General features: G+C 43.1%; 1 protein-coding gene and 1 long non-coding RNA gene across 3 annotated transcripts in view; one reads left to right on the plus strand and one right to left on the minus strand.

The window, feature by feature from the left end:
* Positions 1-3343: 3343 nt before the first annotated feature.
* LOC116505956 lies at positions 3344-5041 on the minus strand. Its single transcript, XR_004254990.1, has 3 exons — positions 4950-5041; positions 3924-4719; positions 3344-3473 (listed from the first exon to the last, which is right to left on the minus strand). It is a non-coding gene; the product is annotated as an uncharacterized LOC116505956 (long non-coding RNA).
* Positions 4716-19519, plus strand: part of NPR3 (natriuretic peptide receptor 3) — a 76720-nt gene continuing 61916 nt past the window's right edge. For both annotated transcript variants that reach the window (XM_032213464.1, XM_032213465.1), the window contains exon 1: positions 4716-5508. In XM_032213464.1, the coding sequence (XP_032069355.1) occupies positions 4773-5508 (736 nt within the window). In that variant the 5' untranslated portion in view covers positions 4716-4772. The remainder of the gene's footprint in view (positions 5509-19519) is intronic.

Raw genomic sequence — 19519 nt, forward strand, 5'->3', positions numbered from 1 at the left:
TACTATAATTTTTTGATTTACTTTCTCCACCACGCTGTCTCCAGGAAGATTCTTCTGACTTTAGCAAGTATGATGGAATGTACTCTGGATTCCCAGGAGGGGCTTCATTCCAGAGGACCAAGAGACAGTGAAGTTTAGATTGTTTGTTGGGAGAAAAAGAGTTAAGACAGCCTCTTCTTAGCAATTCTCAGAATATATCTTTGAAAATGGAAGTATTTGCTTTGGTTTAATAAGATTTCTGTCTATCGGTGAGGAGCAGTAAAGGAAACTGCTTAGAAGTAATTCTATACGTCTTGGTTTTTTGGGGTCTGACAGCAAGAGACTAAAAAGAGACAAGACACTCCAATGCAACACAAATGGCTTTGTTGGCGCAACTTGTGTGGTCTCTTTGCTTGACATCTCCTCAACATGAATCCCTTCATTAACACAACCTGGGTTTGCCTTGTAAATCTACTCTGAAGTCTGTCCATCTTCTCCATTGATTTGCATTAGGGTTGGATACAGATATAATGCATTAATATGCAACTGATGATGCAGTTTCATGTGGAATCTATTGAACAAAGGTATTCAAAAGGTTCCAGGTATGAAATAGCCCATCGGATTCTTTGCAGCTTTATCTGAAACTCTGCAGTACATGCTGGTGGCCAAGCATGGGAATTCCATTTCATGTTGTTTTGAATGTTTTATGATTGGCTTGTTATTTTTTTAAAACACCACCACAAACAACCCAGCTATAAAAAGCTTAAAAAAGCACATTAGCCAATAAAACATCAATCAAAGGGTTCATTTCTATTTCCCTTAGCTGGAACTAGTTAAGGCAGAAGATGGGTGAGAAAGAATAAAAGCACACATTCTAAGACAATGTCATCTAAAATCAAGACTGTTTCCTGTTAGGGTATGAGTTTATTGCAGCATTAAAGGTCTGTTATGAAGAACTCACTGATTGTAATTTAATATATTTATCTATTGTTTTATGTGCATTTTACTTTCTGTCTGAATTACCTTTTGTGGTTCTACTTAATTAGTTTGTAAGGCACGTAACTGTTCATAAACTTCTCTCTTAAAACCTACTGTGTTTCCCCCAAAATAAGACAGGATCTTATTTTCTTTTGACCCCTGAAATAAGCGCTTGGCTTTATTTTCGGGAAGGCCTTATTATTTTTGAGGTGCCGGAGGCAGCAAGTGTGGTTACCTCATGGCTGCTGCTATGTTGCAATATTTTTAGGGAGGGCTTATGTTCGGGGGAGGACCTGTTTTAGTGCATGCGTTCAAAAGCCCGATTGGGCTTATTATCTAGGGAGGTCTTATTTTCAGGGAAACAGGGTACATCAATATAGATTAGGGCTGCTGTTCCAAGTCACATCCTGGAAACAAAGAGTATTAATCTATTTTTCATGTGGTTTGAATGATACTTTTGTTTCCTGCTTCCTCCCTCCCCCCAAATATATAAACCTTTCTCTCTCCTGATATCTAGATTCATGCTCTTAGTCCTTAACAAATACAATCTACATTTATTACACAACTGTGCTTCTACAGATTTTAGGTCATGCATGTGATTTATTTATTTAATTAAATTGTAAAAAGTGCATGTAGAGAAGATTTTCACCAGTTTGTAACCTTCACCCACAGAGTAGGTCAACATTCATATTTCTGTACAATATCTGTAAATCCAAACCCATACGTTGTAATTCTTTATAATGATGGTTATTTCATTTTTCAAGGTTTTTGTATCCCTTATGGCTAGATGGAAGGGACCTTAAAAACAGTACTGTAGTCCAAACCACAACTTGGACCAGAATTTATGTTGCTAAGCAAGGTGTTAAGTGAGTTGGCCAGATTTTTACTATCCTTTTTGCTAAGGTTCTATGCGAACCACTGCAGTTGCTAAGTGAATCTTGCAGTTCTTAAGTAAATCTTGCTTCCCTCATTGACTTTCCTTATTGGCTAGGGTTAGGGTTAGGGAAGCCAGATTCACTTAACAACCACATGATTCACTTATTCACTTTCCTTATTGGCTAGGGTTAGGGTTAGGGAACCACATGATTCACTTATTGGCTAGTAAAGTTGCAAAAGGCAACCGCGGGACTCTGCAGTACGTGCTGGTGTCTGAATTCTTTTTTAAAATTTTTTTATTAGTTTTATTACAAAAAAAAACACAAAAAGAAAAGCATCATCTTTCATGATGAGACTTTCAAGTGTCTGAATTCTGATCAAGAGATAGCGGGAACACTGCAACTGTCATAACTTACTTTTTTCAATGCTGTAACTTTTGAGTCTCTCAACGAATGGTTTTAAGACTACCAGGTAATGGAAGACTATCTGGTGTTGAAAAGTACCTCAAAAGGCCATTCTGTCTGGTGCAGGAACTTTCAGATCCAACCTCTAAAGACCTCCAGAAACAAGAAATACCGTATTTTTTGGAGTATAAGACACACCTTTTTCCCTCAAAAAAGAGGCTGAAAATCTGGGTGCATCTTATACACTGAATACAGCATTTGTTGACTACCGAAACCCCACCCCTTCATAGCCTCTAGGAAGCTTTTAGAGAGCTCCTGGAGGCTGGGGAGGGCAGAAATGAGCAAAAAAAGGACCATTTTTTGCTCAGTTTTACCCCCACAGCCCCCAGGAGCACTCTACAAGCTTCCTAAAGGCTATCCATGGTCTTTTGTAATGAAAAACAGGCCTGTTTTTGCAAACCACAGGCTTTTTTTGGTCATTTTTGCCCCCCCATCCCACAAGAGCACTCTGCAAGCCCCCTAAAAGGCTATTCATGCCTTTTTTGGGGAAATAACTGGAAAATGGGTCACTTTTGAGAGGACTGCAGAGTGCAAAAACTTTTTTAAAAAATTTGACTCTTCAAAAACTTTGGTGCATCTTATACTCCGGTGCGTCTTATACTCCAAAAAATAGGGTATATCTTTTTATGAGGCAACGTGTTCCAGTTAGACTTAGACTAACTTTATTGCTACAGTGAATGGACACTAATCAGCATATATTAAAATGAAATTTCATTGCATAAAGCTCTCAAAGGGTCACCACTTCCAATATACACTACATAAACACGACAGAATAAACAAATACAAATAAATACTTCTAAACGTGTTGACAGCTCTCAGTACAACCTTATTGTATATGATCGCTACAACTTAAAGCCTTGCTGTCTTTCTCAATCTGTAGCTTCCCCTCTCTTAACCATATAGGAAGTGGCTTGTTCTTGGAACTCAATCACCTTTCTGCAATTTTGCTCTAAGAGCCTATTCCATTGCTGGAATGGGTAGATTTTATATTCCTTGTCTATTTATCCCAAGCTGTTTATCAAATATCTCCTTCAAATGTTTTAAGCCTTTAATCCACTCAGAGAGCTTTGATTCTCCAGGATGCAAAGCAGATTCTCTGCGAAGAAGAGATTCCTCATCTCTGCAGGGATCCAACTCCACGTTGGGCTCAAGGCATGATGTTTCCCAGGCATGATGCTGAGGATAGACAGAATAGTATAGAATAGAATAGAATTATTTATTGACCAAGTGGGATTGGACACACAAGAAATTTGTCTTTGGTGTACATGCTCTCAGTGTAACATAAAAATACAAGATACATTCATCAAGAATCATAAGGTACAACACTTAATGATAGTCATAAGATACAAATAAACAATCAGGAAACAATATCAGTATAAATAGTAAGGACACAAGCCACAAAGTTACAGTCCTGCAGTCATAAGTGGGAGGAGATGGGTGATAGGAACGATGAGAAGACTAATAGTAATAGTAATGCAGCCTTAGTAAATGGTTTGACAGTGGCGAGGGAATTATTTGTTTAGCAGAGTGATGGCGTTCTGGAAAAAACTGTTCTTGTGTCTAGTTGTCTTGGTGTGCAGTGCTCCCTTAGTTCACTTATTAGAATAGAAAAGAGCTGGAAGGTACCTCGGAGGTCTTCTAGTCCAGCCCCCCTGCTCAAGCAGGATCGCAGCCTGGATTTGGACTACCCCATCCCAAGGGAGGATGAAGGGCGCCACCATCCCCCAAGCAGGGGCGCACGATTCCTGGCCCTCGGTGGTCGGCGTCTAGATTCCTCGTCTCCCCTTCTCCGCCTCCGCTTCAGCCTCCCAGAACAAAAGCGGCGGAGAAACCCGAGGGCGAAGAGGCAGCGTGTGAACGCGGGGCGGGGAGGAGCCAAGGAAGAGAGAGAGAGAGAGAGGTGGGCGTGGCCAGCCAAGCCAAGGGGACGTTTGGCAATGGCTCCTCCCTAGCCCGCCCTCACCCCCCCGAAGCGCAAACCCGGCCTCGCCGCGCCGCGTGTCTGGCGACCGGGCGCGCGGGGCTGCAGCCGCAGTATTTAAACAGAGGCTATGAGGCCGGGAGCGGCAAGGACGGCCGTCGACCCAGCTCACTCGGGAGGCAGAGAGATTGGGGAGGCGGGCGGAGGGGAGGAGGAGGAGGAAGAAAAAGTAGTAGTGGGCGATGATGAGGATGCTGGCGCCTCAGTTGGCTCTCTTATTCTTACGGTTACATGGAGGACGGGGCGCGGGAAAGTTGTAGCGGGGCGGCAGACCGTCCCTTCCCAAAAGCGCGAAGCAAATTCACCCTCTATTTCTGACTAGAATCCAGAGGCGAGAGGGAGCAGACGGCGCCCCTTCCGAGCGGAGCCCTCGAAACTTTTCCTCAGTGCGCCCTCGCTCGCTCCTTTCCGCCACCTTGGTGCGCCTCGGGTTCTCTACCGCTGAATAGAAAGAAAAGAAAATAAATTTAACGCCCGCTCTTGCTTTGGCCACCATGCCTTCCCTTCTCTTCCTCAGCTGCTGCTTCTGCAGCCTGGCAGCTTGGCTGCTCTTGGCCACCCCCGCCCCCGGCAGCGGCGCTCCGGGCGTAGAGAAGGAAGTGGCGGCGGCGGCGGCCGAGGAAGAGACCGCGCTGCGGGTGCTGGTGCTGCTGCCCAAGGACGACGCGTACCTGTTCTCGCTGGCGCGGGTCAGGCCGGCCATCGAGTACGCGGTGCGGAGCCTGGAGGCGAACGGCTCGCTCCTGCCGGCGGGCTACAAGTTCCGCCTTTTCTACAGCGACTCGGACTGCGGCAACCGGGCGCTCTTCAGCCTGGTGGATATGATCGCCTTGAAGCGGGAGTGGCCCGACCTGCTGTTGGGGCCGGTGTGCGACTACGCCGCCGCGCCGGTAGCCCGACTGGCTTCCCATTGGAACCTGCCCATGATCTCGGCCGGCGCGCTGGCCGCGGGCTTCAGCCCCAAGACGGGCGAGTACTCGCACCTGACCCGGGTGTCTCCGGGCTACGCCAAGATGGGCGAGATGTTTCTGGCGCTCTTCCGCCACCGCAAGTGGAGCCGCGTCCTGCTGGTTTACCACGACGACAAGGAGCAGCGCAGCTGCTTCTTCGCCGCCGAGGGGGTCCACCTGGTCTTCCGCGAGGCCGGCTTGCACCTGGACGACTTCGCCTTCGAAGAGAGCGGCAAGTACGCGGACGACGTGGTGCGCGCCATCCAGGGCGGCGAGAGAGGTGAGGGCGCGCGGGATCGCTCGCAGAGTTGTATGCGTCGAGTCAGGTTTCCTATAGTGGGGCTTCTGGGCTGCAAAACGGAGCGTCCGGTGAAACGGCGCGCAATCCAGGACGGGGAGGGATCCCGAGGCCGCAGCTTCACGCCGGATCCGTGGGTGGGGGAGCGTGTGGATGGGACTTGAATCAAGGATCCGCGCGCGGTAGATCGCTTGGTTTTGTTCTGAATGAGCCCCGGAACCTGCAGCCCTCTCGAATGGTTGAAGACTAGAACTCCCGTTCTGATATACACCAAGTGTTTTCGGAGTTGTAGTCCCAAAACATTCTGGAGAGCATCGGGTAGCCTGCGGTTCATCTCCATTTTAAGCTTCGTGCTATATTCATCCTGGGAGGGTGCCACCCTCTAGCCGTATTTGCAGAGCTGGTTGCAAATATTTACTCAGAAGTAACTCGGACCGAGTTCAGTAGGTCAGACTTATTCCCAGGTAAGAGGACCCATAGCAATTGCAGCTTCTGCGCCTCTGACCTGTCCTTGCAAATTCTCTATGGGGTAAGTCGGGCTCCAGGTAGGTAGGTAAGTAAGTAGGAAGGTAGGAAGGAAGGAAGGAGGGACGGACTTATGAATTACAGAAGGCTGAAATATGAACAGAAATGCATCTTGAACCAGATTCAAAGATCTCATTCGAATACACCTGAGAATTCATGGGATTCTCCTTTATCCTCCATCTAGAGGTACTATGTATGGGAAAAAAGTTTGCTTATCACACCAAACACACTGAATGTATTAATTGGCAATGTCTGTTTCACAAAGAAGAAAAATGGAATTTATGACAAAAACAGGTAGCTGCTTTTTTCACACCATATCAAGGTGTTTTTGGTACCTAACGGAGGAGGAAACATCCTGTCAGTAGGAACATTGGTGCAAAACAGGAGCTGTAAAACTTCTACTGTAGCAATATGGGTATTATGAGAGAAGGAGTATAGCATCTCTAGTTACATATTTCTTCCAAACAAGGCACTTTGCAGTGAATTCTCATTCACTGGATTCACATTAATGTTGTCCCATGCATGACCCAAAGGGGTTCCTGATGACTTGATGCCATGTAGCATATCAGACAGTAGTATGATGCCACATAGTATGACAGACTGTAGTAGATTTGTCCTATGACATCAAGTCCTGTGTGTCACATATCCCATTAAGTATTCCTATTGGATTGTGCATGTAACATCACTGATGTGAATTCAATGAATGTGAATTCAATGGAAAGTGCTTTGCTTGGGAGAAAGATGTAACTTGTAAACCGTAGAAACTTTGCAATTGTTACCAAGTGGCTAGTTATTCAAAAAAGGCTAGAGACTGTCTGCATGTCAATATTTGTACTTGATATTAGTATTTAATTTACATATTTATATTTCATTTACATTTGATTTGATATGTGTTCTGTTTGAGTAAGTAAAGAACATGAAAAATGTCTTCAATAGAGTTGCATAATTTGCCTTAAATTACCTTGTACTTATAATTTTTAAAATCCCAATCCAGGACATTTTTGTTTTAATTTGTCCATGACAGAGATAGGTGGTGATCTTTGATCAAGTGCTCAACATGATTTAGGAGAAAATGTAAAAAGCAAAGGCATGCTGATTTTCATGCTTTGTTGCCATAAACCCATAACTCGATCCAGTTGCTCTGACTCTACTCTGAATTAAGGGACTACACAGGGGCATAAAATGGAAGGGTTTTTTTTATTATATATCTTTTGTGTTTACATGCATATAAAATGAAGAGTGATCTCCAATAAGGTTGACTATTCATTCTTGCTTGAAATTAAGGGTGCAAGTAGATTATAATATTTATTCATTTATTTTTTTAAAAAAAAACTTTATTCCTGTATGCTGCTCCAATCATATGATTCTGAGCCATACAAAGTTGAAATTCTGGTTTATACTTTTTATAATGTGTCTCCGTATGTAGAGTTGGTACAATTCGAACTAGAAATTAAGAAGCTCAAAAACACCAATCAATGGAGAGCTCTGGAAATAGTTTCAAAAAGCCAATTCTTAAGAAGCCAAGTTTAATTCTATCTTTGTAAGGAGGATGGAGATAGTACTTTTGAGGTGTTGTAAGGAATTGCAATAAGATAATATACATATGCAAGTTGCTATAAAGTACTTTGCAGATGTGTGTTAAGTCCTTTGTGTACTTTTCCCTTTTATAGTGCATTTCCTAATGTTTCTGTAGCTTGGGAAGTAATAGAATGGGAAATATTTGGAGCTGATCATTTAGCAAAGTGCTCTGGGGTTTATTTTAGCTTCATGTTAAACTATTACTTACGAGCTGTGCTTCTCCATGACTACTATGAGTTTGATTGCACATAAGCAATGTGCAATTCAATGGAATTCAAATTCAATTCAAATAGAAAATTGAGAATCCTAATTTATGGAGTTCCACTCTGAATAAAGTGCATTCACCATTCGTTTGACTGAACTTTTATTATGAATAATGTTAAGAAAACCGGCATATTTCTAATCCATTTCATAATGGATTCTGTTCATTTGTATCATTACTCTTTTATTCATTCATTAAATATCAGCATGCATTTTTATTTACAGTTCTTAATTGCATTGTACAAAGCAAGTGGTTAAACATAAACACTTGCTATGAATTTCCACCGAGATGGGGTAAGCCTATCGCTGTCTCTAAGCACAAACAAAATCCCGTCATTTCAGAAACCGCTTCTTCCTTTCTTTCCAAATTTTACTCATTTCGGAAGCTTACTTTAGAAGTGTATAGCTTTTCCCCCTTTTTATTGCTTTGTTACACAAGTGGAAACCAGAAAGGTTTGCTCATTTACAAGAAGTACACTTGGATTATGATCAGAAAGTTCCTTTGCTCCCTAGTTTACAACACAAGTGGTTGTTTGCAGATCCATATAGCTACCATAGCAATTTCCTGGAGATGACATTGGCCCTTATGAGACAACAAGAGCAGTCTGTCTCACCATGCCTCATTAAGAAGAAACCACAAGCAGAATCCTCTTTTAAAAAATGCTCCAGATGATCAGATAAAACTCAGTTAACTTCAAAGTTACATTCCTTTCCTTCCTGTGTTACCACCTCAGAATTCCTGTTCTTCCCTTTGCTGTCTTCGCCTATTTCCATTTACTGTTTATATTTGTCAATGAAGAAATGAGCAGGATTTCCCTCAGTTTCTTCCTGTGCTTCCCTCGACATCTGGCAGATACAACAGGCTGTCTTTCCCCAAAGCTTAGCTCATTGTCTTGTTATTTACCTGCTTGTATGTCTTGCCCATTGGACGCGGTGGCTCAGTGGCTAAGACGCTGAGCTTGTCGATCAGAAAGGTCGGCAGTTCGGTGGTTCGAATCCCTAGCGCCGCGTAATGGGAGTGAGCTCCTGTTACTTGTCCCAGCTTCTGCCAACCTAGCAGTTCAAAAGCACATAAAAATGCAAGTAGAAAAATAGGGACCACCTTTGGTGGGAAGGTTCTGTGCACCTTCGCTGTTTAGTCATGCCGGGCACATGACCACGGAGACGTCTTCAACGGTGCTGGTTCTTTGTCTTTGAAACAGAGATGAGCACCACCCCCTAGAGTCAGGAACGAGTAGCACATATGTGCGAGGGGAACCTTTATCTTTACCTATGTCTTGCCCAATCTGTTGTCATTCAGATGTGATGGAGGACGTCTCATCTACAGCAGGGCTATGAAATGTAGATCAAGAAGATGATGCACCATGGTACCTTCTGAAAATCGTATTATTATTATTATTATTATTATTATTATTATTATTATTATTATTATTATTTTCTGCCTTTGCTTCAAATATTTCTTTTACAATATCAGTCTTTATTTTCCTCCCCCTGCCTCCATTTTTCCTGTTTTTATTCAAAATAGGAAGTTGTTCTCTGGTAGGTCAGACATGGATGACTTTTGGACTCCTTTAGTTCAGCAGGGGTAATAAGCGAGGAAGTCAGTGTTAACAATAAATGGCGGATTCTACTGGATTGTTCGTGGCCTGGACTTGTCAACCGATTGCCTGAAATAATAACCGTTTCCAGATCAGCCCTATTATTTTGTTGCAGCTGAAAACAAGGAGCAATCTTGGTTCACCTAAAGACTCAGACATTTATTGAGGCATAAACAACTAACGAAGTAGACTGTAGTTCACAAAAGCTTGTGTTGTAATAAATATGTTATTCTTCAAGCTCCCTGGGAGTCCCTGTGGTATTTATGAAATGTGGATCGAGTCACAAGGGTCGAATTCATAGCTGTCCTGTTAAACACACAGTTGCCCTTTTGAAATCCTCCTCAAAAAATCTGTAAGGATTGCAGAGAATGAGTCCATATCTGTCCAAGGAATGTCCCAAACATAAGAATATAAGAAAGTTGCAGTAGTGCCTGATACATGCCTTATGCTCACTATATCCCTTGAGTAAGCCCGACATTCCTTCCCACAACTAGATTAAAGTGGTGTCCACATCCATTAAAATCTACAAAAGGTTTTGTAATATCCAATCTTGGTGTGCTTGGTGATCTTGATGTACTTAATGGACAGTTTGATGGAGTACTCAGTTGATCAGTCAGATAGAATCACTCAGATAGGAGTCCATCTAATAGTTTGATCATATAGTCAACCCAACACGCAAACCAGAGGTGGAATGGACTTCCTGTAGGGCCGTTTTTCGCCCTCCGGAGGCTTCAGGGAAGCCTCCTGAAGCTTCCAGAGGGCATCTGGGGTTTGGGGGGTGGGGAGGCTGTTTTCATCCTCCCCAGGCTCCTAGAAAGCGTCTAGAGCCTGGGGAGGGCGAAATACGGGACAACTGTGCTATCCCGTGCCAAAAGCGGAGGAGAGGGCGGGGGTTGTGCATGCATGTGCGGGAGGGGGGGTCGTGTACATAAAATTATGGGCGTGGGCACACCCGCACATGACCCCCCTGCGCTCCCCCTGCTTTTGGCACGCAATGGCAAAAAGGGTTCACCAACAAAAAGGGCAAAAAGGTTAGCCATCACTGATATAGTCCATATTCTGCCATTTTATTAATGGAGATATTCACAGGATGATGATGTTGATGATGACGATATTACCCATTCAGTTGTATTCAACTCTTGCCAATTCTATGGGCCAGGTCTCTTCACATCTTCCAATCTTGCACTTTTTTGAGTTGTTCTATGCTCTGGCTGGTGTCAGCTTTGATCATGTCCAGCCACTGTGTTCTTTGGTGGCTTTTCCTTTTACCACTAATTCTTCCAAGCATAATTTCTCCCTCCAGTGAATTTTCCCTCGTGACATGGCCAAAATAAGCAAGATGCAGTTGGAGGGAGGCAGGGTTTGCCTTCCGGGTGACATGTCTGGTGGATATTCACAACATTTTATCAAACGCTATGCTTAGATCCCCTATATTCACAGCATATCCTAAGATAGTAACTTGTTCAAAAAAGGAGATAAGGATAATCTGGCATGCCTTGTTGGTGTCACAATCCCATGCCGGTTTTATAAATAGCCATTCTACCCAAGTGCTCACAAATATGCTGTTTAATAAACTACTTGAGGACTTTAGACATCATACTGACAGGCCTATAATTTCCTGATTCCTCCTCCTCCCGTTTTCTTCAGGCAGGGACAACAGTCTTCTGGGTCCTCACCAGTTGTTTTGCAATCATCTCAGATAGTTTCTTTGATACCCTAGGACCGTGATGGCCAATCTATGGCATGGGTGCTGGAAGTAGCACACAGAGCCATATCTCTGGGCACAACATTTGGTCTTCACATGCACAGGAGGAAGAGCAGCTGCTAACTTAGCTAACTTAACATGTGCGCCAGAAGACCAGGTGGCCGATCCACATGCTGTAAACCAGAAAAATCATCTTCCCGGCGCACACACGTGCATTGGGCAGCTGCTCTTCTGGTTTCTAGCACACACACATGCATGCCTCTGTTTCGGCACTCAGTGCCAAAAAGGTTTGCCAACACTGCCCTAGGATATAATTCTTCTGTCCCTAGAGACTTAGATTAGTTTAAGTTAGCTAAATATTCTTTTGCCCACCACTTTTCTAAATAGCATAAAGATAAATACAGATAATACAGTGCCGGCCAATTAAAGCAGGTATTTTTAATGTGAACAGTTAATTATACTTGGTTCTTTTTACTGTCTGAATCAAATGCAGTAGCGTTTAAGGTTGATGCTGAAGACATCTCATTCCCAGCACTCCTGTACTTAGAAGCATGCAGATAGTCGTCCATGTATGACCACAATTGAGCCCAAACTTTATGGTGCTAAGTGAGAAATTTGTTAAGTGAGTTTTGCCCCATTTTATGACTTTTCTTGGGACATTTGTTAAGTGAATCACTGCTGTTGTTAAATTGAGTGAGCGTAGCTTCCCCATTGGCTTGGGTAGTCAGACGGTTGCAAAAGTGGATCATATCATCGCAGGACCATCATAAATGTGAGTCAGTGGTCAAGCATCTGAATGTAAATCATGTGACCATGAGGATGCTGCAATAGTCATAAGTGAAAAATGGTCACAAATTACTTTTTTCAGTGCCATTCTACTGAATGGTAATCAAGCGAGCTGTTGAGGACAACCTGTATTGTACATTATGATAGTTAACTCGAGGTGGGATACAGGATTTGATGGTAAACACGTGTCAGTTTGATAGGGGAATTTCTGGATGCAATTCAAGAGGCTGGTTATCACTTTTAAAGCCCTACATGGCATGGGGCTACCGCGTTTCCCGAAAATAAGACAGGGTCTTATTTTCTTTTTACCCACAAAATATGGCTTAGGCCTTATTATGAGGGGAGGGTTTATTGTTTTGGGGTTGCAGCAGCGCAACACAACAGCCACGAGCAACCATCCAGCAAACCCCCTTTCCAGCTGGGCACAGTGCCATTCACTGACCTAGGGGTATCGCCAAGCCGCATGAGCGCCTGTTCGCCACTGCCCGGCTCCCGCGGCTTGGCGCCTTTGAAATGCCAGTGAATGGCGCTCTGCATGGCTGGAGAGGGGGGTTGCGCGAGCAGTTGTTCCACTCTCGCACCTCCCAGCCTCACGATGCCCTGGCCCAGCTCACCCCGCAGAGCCAGAGCCCCTCCGCCACTGCCATCCCAGCATAGCTTTTTCAGTGACTTCCAAACTGAGTCTTCCAGCAGTGGCCGCTCTGGGCGTACGCTCTATTGTTGTATGCTCTACCAGCAGCTGGCCCACAACCAGGGGGATTATGCGCACATGCACAGGGGGAGCGTGGAGGGGGGTTTCATGCACAGGGGGCAGGATACTCGGGGGTGGAGGTTACACCCAGTGCATTATGGGTGCGGTGGCGCATACGTGCTGTCGCACATGTGCACTTTTGGCACACGATGACAAAAAAGGTTAGCCATCACTTACTTAGGGAGTGTATCTTTTCTGTTGAAAAGATCTATGAAATATTATTCTCCCTTGAGACTTAGAAAGCTTAGAAAACTTTCTGGAAAGCACTTAAGAGCTGGCTTTCTAATTTATTTGTACACTGCCTTTATTATTTTTACAGTGAAGGTATTCTATACATCTTTCTCCTAATTTGCCCACAACAACAACCCTGTGAAATGGGTTGAGCTAAGAGAGAGTGAATAGCCCAAAATCCCCTAGCTGGTTTTCATGGCTAAGGTGGGACTTGAACTCATGTCTTCTGTTTTCCAGCCTGGTATCTAAGCAACTAGGCCAAACTGGCTCTCCATCCCCACAAGCATTGGAATAACCGGAATTGGAGGGGAGTGTTGTTTGGGATGTTTGGTTATGGTACTGGGTTTTTCTGTTGTCTTGTATGGTTTATACATATTGTTTTATCCTTTGGCTTATCCTTTGGTAGGTGGCTATAAAATGCTGTACGAAAATAAATTTGCAAACTGGAAGTTGCAGGGAGATACTTAACTTTCCTTTGCTTACACTGATTTTGCTGCCTCTCTTACCAGGGCTTACAAAATATTTTGTTGGCATGAAGAGGAATATAGGCATGTATAAGAAGATACAGAATTATAATAAACCATCACTGACTTCAGAACCATTCTATGTGTCTCTGTGCACATAGATAACAAATGGAGAATTCCCATTACAGGTAGTCCTCTAGTTACAACCACAATTGAGCCCAAAATTTATGTTGCTAAGTGAAACGTTTCTTAATTGAGTCCCCCCCATTTTACGACCTATCTTATCACAGTTGTTAAATGAGTCATTACCATTGTTAAGTTAGTGGCACGATTGTTAAGTGAATCTGGTTTCCTCATTGACTTTGCTTGTCAGAAGGTCACAAAAAGTGACCCCGGGACACTGCAACCGTCATAAATATGAACCAGTTGCCAAGCATCTGAATTTTGATCACGTGACCATGGGGATGCTGCAAGGGTCAAAACTGGTTCGTAAGTCACTTTTTCAGTGCTGCTGTAACTTTGAGCGGTTCACTAAATGAACTGTTGTAAATCAAGGACTACCTGTATATCTTTAGTTCCATCCCAAGACATTTTATTATATTATGTGGGATATTCTGCGGGAACTGGATTCTTTTTACAGTTGTTTTTCAAACTAAGGATAGCTTCTTCTTGACCTAAACCATTCCTTTTGTTGATCTACTTTCACATTTCTTAGGAACCAGACTTCTTTTTAAGGCCTTTGGTTCAAGGAATGTTAAAACTCTAGGCGCCTACCCAAAAGGAAATGTTGGAGGGACAGCAAAAAAATGTGATGCTTAACCTTTCATCCTTTTATAGTGATGTTGCTCAGAGTGAGGGTCCAAGGGATGCTTCCTTTTGGCACTTCTGAATAGGGAGTTTTTCTCCCTGTCAGTCTGCAAGATCCACAAAGTATTAATAAATAACAAAAGTATTTTGCGGAAACTGAGCGGTGACATGGTGCACATTTAGGAAAACAAACCAGAAAGAGAGGGGACCAAAAGAATTTTACTGCTTCATATATAGTAAAAAAGGGCAAGGCGGCTCAGTGGCTAAGACGCTGAGCTAGTGGATCAGAAAGGTCAGCAGTTCAGCGGTTCGAATCCCTAGCGCCACGTAACCGAGTGAGCTCCCGTTACTTGTCCCAGCTTCTGCCAACCTAGCAGTTCAAAAGCATGCAAAAATGCAAGTAGAAAAATAGGGACCACCTTTAGTGGGAAGTTAACAGCGTTCTGTGCGCCTTCGGCGTTTAATCATGCTAGCCCACATGACCACGGAGACTTCTTTGGACAGCACTGACTCTTTGGCTTTGAAACTAACATGAGCACCGCCCCCTAGAGTCGGGAATGACTAGCACATATGTCCAAGGGCAACCTTTACCTTTATATAACAAAATAAAATATGTGTTAACGACAACAACTTCAAATCAAGTTACAGGTGCTGAAAGCAGATCTCTTAGGTTAAGCAAGGGTGTGCCTCTGTCAGTTTTACTTATTTTGTATATTTCTTTTACAGTACTGCCGCAATCAAAATTGGACAGTGGATGGGGTACAACAAAACAAAAACAAAACATGAAAACAAGATACAAATGAACCAATAAACCATCTGGCTAACCAGAGTTTCTGTTAATGATGGGCAGGATTGGGTTCAGCAAGCCATTGGCCAATTTTTCTTGGTGCTGAACCTCAAAGGGTTCCCAAAGGGATAACCATCACTTTCAGGTGGCCCTTGAAGCCTCTTAGCACTCAATGCAACAATTTCAAATTCTGGCTTGATGGCATTGTTCCCTGAAGGATTTAGCCACTGCTTTTGGTACACGCTGTATCGTCCAGGTTGCCTCCAATGGCATTCCTATATCTAGGACACATTGCTCTAGTCTAGTCCAACTAAATGATGAACAAGATATGACTCCTATTGTCAGGTAGCATCATAAACTGGTGTACCAGCAAAGTCAGAAAAAGCATTTCCTTGCTGTGGCTTCAACTTGTAGCTTAAACAGGTGAGAGTCCAGAAGAATTCACTAATCCACTATTTTACTATTCATAGTAACTACTAATATTAATAGATCTTTTTGATGTTTGTTGACAGCAAGCAACTTCATATTGGCTTCATATTTATTCTGGGGTTGTTTTGCTTCAGCAAGATTCTTATAGCTTCAGACTGTACTTTAACTGATCGTTCAGTCTACTAGGCTGTTCAACTTGTTGTTAGTTGTGAAGTCGTGTCCAACCCATCGCGACCCCATCAACAACGTTCCTCCAGGCCTTCTTGTCCTCTACCATCCTCTGGAGTCCATTTAAGCTCACGCCTACTGTTTCAGTGACTCCATGCAGCCACCTCGTTCTCTGTCATCCCCTTCTTCTTTTGCCCTCAGTCTTTCCCAGCATTAGGCTCTTCTCCAGTGAGTCCTTCCTTCTCCTTAGGTGACCAAAGTATTTGAGTTTCATCTTCAGGATCTGGCCTTCTAAAGAACAGTCAGGGTTGATCTCTTCTAGGACTGACTGGTTTGATTGCTTTGCAGTCCAAGGGACTCGCAGGAGAGTTCTCCAGCACCCTAAGCTGTTCAACTTAAATGTTATCTAAGTCTTCATCTTTTTACCAGATAAATTGTCATATAGTTAACTATGTTAAGGCCAAGCAACTGGGAGTCATTGAGCTGACAAGTCCCCAATGTTTTTACTCAGGAGAAAACAAGTTCTAACAACCTATTTGGAGATCTAGCTCATCTTTTTCCAAGACCTACTTTTCCTTTGGCCATGCCTTTAACCATGGATATAAAAACTGAGCAAGGTTGATTATAGTAGTGTTAATGTCTATATAACAAGGAGGTTCCTAGATTGTAATATATTAACATCATAAAATAAAATACCTGCAAAATTCATTTTTTTCCTTTTTGACCTCCTTGAAAAAAATACCATACTAGGAAAATATTCCCTATCTTATTGCCAAAAAATGATCCTGAGTTTAAGATTACTCAGGAAATCTGAGCATATGCAGCAATGGTATTAGCATTTGTTCATAAATTGTCTGGATAAATAGATATCTAGACATCTGAATAAAGAGTTTTAGAGATGATCTGCCAGTGTTCTTGATATGGGCAACTATTTCAAACCTATCTTGGAGGTATATAGAAAAGCAACTGCTGAAGAATTGTTATCTAGAAGACTTTTGCATGAATAAATGGAATCTTCATCTAAAGAAAATAAAAATATTCTTTGAGACAATACTGTAACTGTTATGTGCTGAGCAAATAGTGAATGGCTTCATACTTTCCTTTAAGAATTGCTCTCAAATACCCAGTTGGCGGGTATGGCCAAAAATGTTTTTGTCCACTTTAAGGCTAAGTAAATTTCTGGGAAGAGATTGTGACAGCTTGAATCTGTTTTGAATCTGTCAGCTTAAAGTCTATTTTTTTAGAGCTAGGAAGAGGAATAATTTTCTGTGTCCCTTAAACTGATGTAGTCTGATACCAGCAGTATTTATACGGATTTTGTTTTCACTCCATTATCTTTAACTCTTGGAATGAATTGGAAGTGCAAATTTCATGCTTTGAACACTTTTTCTGAGTTTTGAATCTTCCCCCCTTTTGTTTTTTTTCTCCATAGTGAGGGGAGGACAGGGGTGGGTTTCTCGCCCTGTTCCAACCAGTTCGGTTGGAACGGGGCCGGCGTCCTCGTGCACGCGTGTGGTGCTGTATGCGTCCTGCGCATGCGTGGAAGCGCAGAACTCGTCAAAACCGGGTAAGGACCGCGGGCGGGCGGGCACGCCCTTCGCCGTTCCCGGAAGTTACTTACTTCCGGGTTCGCCGACCAACCGGTTCGCAGGGACCGCCGCGAACCTGTTGAAACCCACCCCTGGGGGAGGAGTATCCAGGATAGGTTGACCTTGTCCTCTCTTGATTGGACTGAGTCAGATAAGCTCTTTTAGCCATGCCTTGGTCATCAGGCTCCACCCAGTTACCGACTCAGTCCATCAACAGACGGCTGTGTTCATCCTGAGGAACCTGAGGAAAGATTACCAGGTTTCTCTTCACCTGGCAGGGCTGCAGAAGGGGACCCCTCCCTCCAGGTGAGGATTCCCTTCGCCTTTGTCATCCTGTGTTCCGGCAACCTTGCTATCACGATTTATGCAAGCCCCATTCAATCCTTTTTTGAGTGCCTGACTAGCCAGAGAAGCCCAGACAGGGCAACAAGGATCTTGCTGCGGCTTTCCTTTAAAGAAAGTCTTTCTTTTAAGGAAAAACTTCCCCTTTAAGGAAGAGAAAGAAAAGCAGCTGGAGGAGGAGGGCCAGAAGGCTCTCAGCAAGCTGCTGTTAACAGCAGGAGGCCACAGGTGAGAGCGGCAGCTCTTAGTAGCACAGGCAACTCTTAGTAGCACAAGTTTTTTTTCAAAGCCCTGAGGGCAGGGCTGTTGTATTTGCCCCGCAGAGCCTGTCACATTTTGTCAAGTTTTGGAGAGCTTGAACGATCAAATATTATTTTCATTCCTTTGCTAATAGGTTTATATATTGTTAGATTTATAATGTTTTCCACATTTTGTTTATAAACTCAAAGCAGCATATATAACATTTCCATCCATTGTTCCCCACAATAATCTTATAATTTACTTTGAGAGAAGGGAGCTGGCCCAAGTCATCCAGAAGCTTCCGTTATTAAAGGCAGTCTACAAACCTTGGTCATCCCAGTGCCCATCTATTAACTTTACTATTACACTGGACTTGGTTAAGACATAGATCAGAGATCACTAAGCAATTGTGCACTTGAAGATTAAATTGGAAAAGAGAAATTATGAAAGAAGGCAATAGAAGAGCATTTCTATACGGATGTCAAAACTATCTGTTGACAGGAGTCAAGCTGAATTTCACAGAGTTGATCTTTCTAATAAGATTATTTATTATTATTTAGTTATTGTTGTATCTTATTTTTCCCCTTCCCCCAAACCTCCCCTTTCCTCTCCCAAGATCTTGATTGTTTATGCCTAGCTGGGAAATATCCTTTTCTGCCTGAAACCCCAGAGAGTCTGCTGGCTGGGTTATACTGGGCAAAGGGAGGCCGAGTCAGGTTATGTTTACTGGTTATGTTGGAATCCTAAATCCTTGGCAGATTTAAGATGCATGGACTTCAACTCCCAGAATTCTCCAGCCAGTCCTCCTTTAGGTGTATAGCTGGCTTTCATAAAATATGATATCTATAAATGATAAATGTAAGTTAAATATAATGTATAATATGCATTTATGATATTTATATATTACATTATATATATTGTGTGTGTGAATTCAGAACAAAAATTGTTCCCAATTCCTCATTTCTTTTAAGCAGATTTGTATACCATGAGTCTGATTATTATGGGACTTTTTTTCTGAATCTTGTTAAGCATTATCTAGCCCACTAATGATAAACCTTTTGTGCTTGACATGTCAAAAGTTTGGAAAATGCTTAACACCTCTGTTGGCATGTCACACCCTTCTCCAAAACAAAAGAGAAACAGTTCTTTATCTTCCCTCCATCAAGGCCCCCTGAACAACAGCATTCAGTGACAATGATGAGGCCAGCCCTAGAGTTCAATCCCAGCCCTCGACTTTAGCCCAAGAATCACCACTGCCACAGAAAAAGGCTGTTTCATTGCTGTTCCCAAGGAGCACAAACCTTGGGGAACAACACAATTGCCCCAGTGGCCCAGCGCTCCCCAGAATCTGCCATGCAATGCTTAATTTCAGGTTGTGTTATCTCTCTGTTGATCAGGTTGTGTTATCTCTCTGTTGAAGGCCCCTGCAGCCTACCAAAGGCTGCCCCGGGTTGCACTAGGCCTTTGTTCTTGCAGCAGCTTTAGAGAAGAGCAGTCTTCCATAGCCTCTTCAGTCTCCAAAAACCACATGAAAGCACAACCCATTGTCGTGTAATTTTTGGAGGCTCCATAAGCCACACAAAAGCACCTTCCATTCTCCTGTGGCCTCCACAGCCTCCAAAATCACATAAGAATGGAATGTACTTTCAAGAATAGTTGGTGCCAAGTGTTGGTAAATGCTGGGATATCACTCAAAATGTTTTGACATGTCGCTTTTGACACATGTATTATG

This window comes from Thamnophis elegans, chromosome 3, assembly GCF_009769535.1.
Source record: "Thamnophis elegans isolate rThaEle1 chromosome 3, rThaEle1.pri, whole genome shotgun sequence".
Classification (NCBI taxonomy): Eukaryota; Metazoa; Chordata; class Lepidosauria; order Squamata; family Colubridae; genus Thamnophis; species Thamnophis elegans.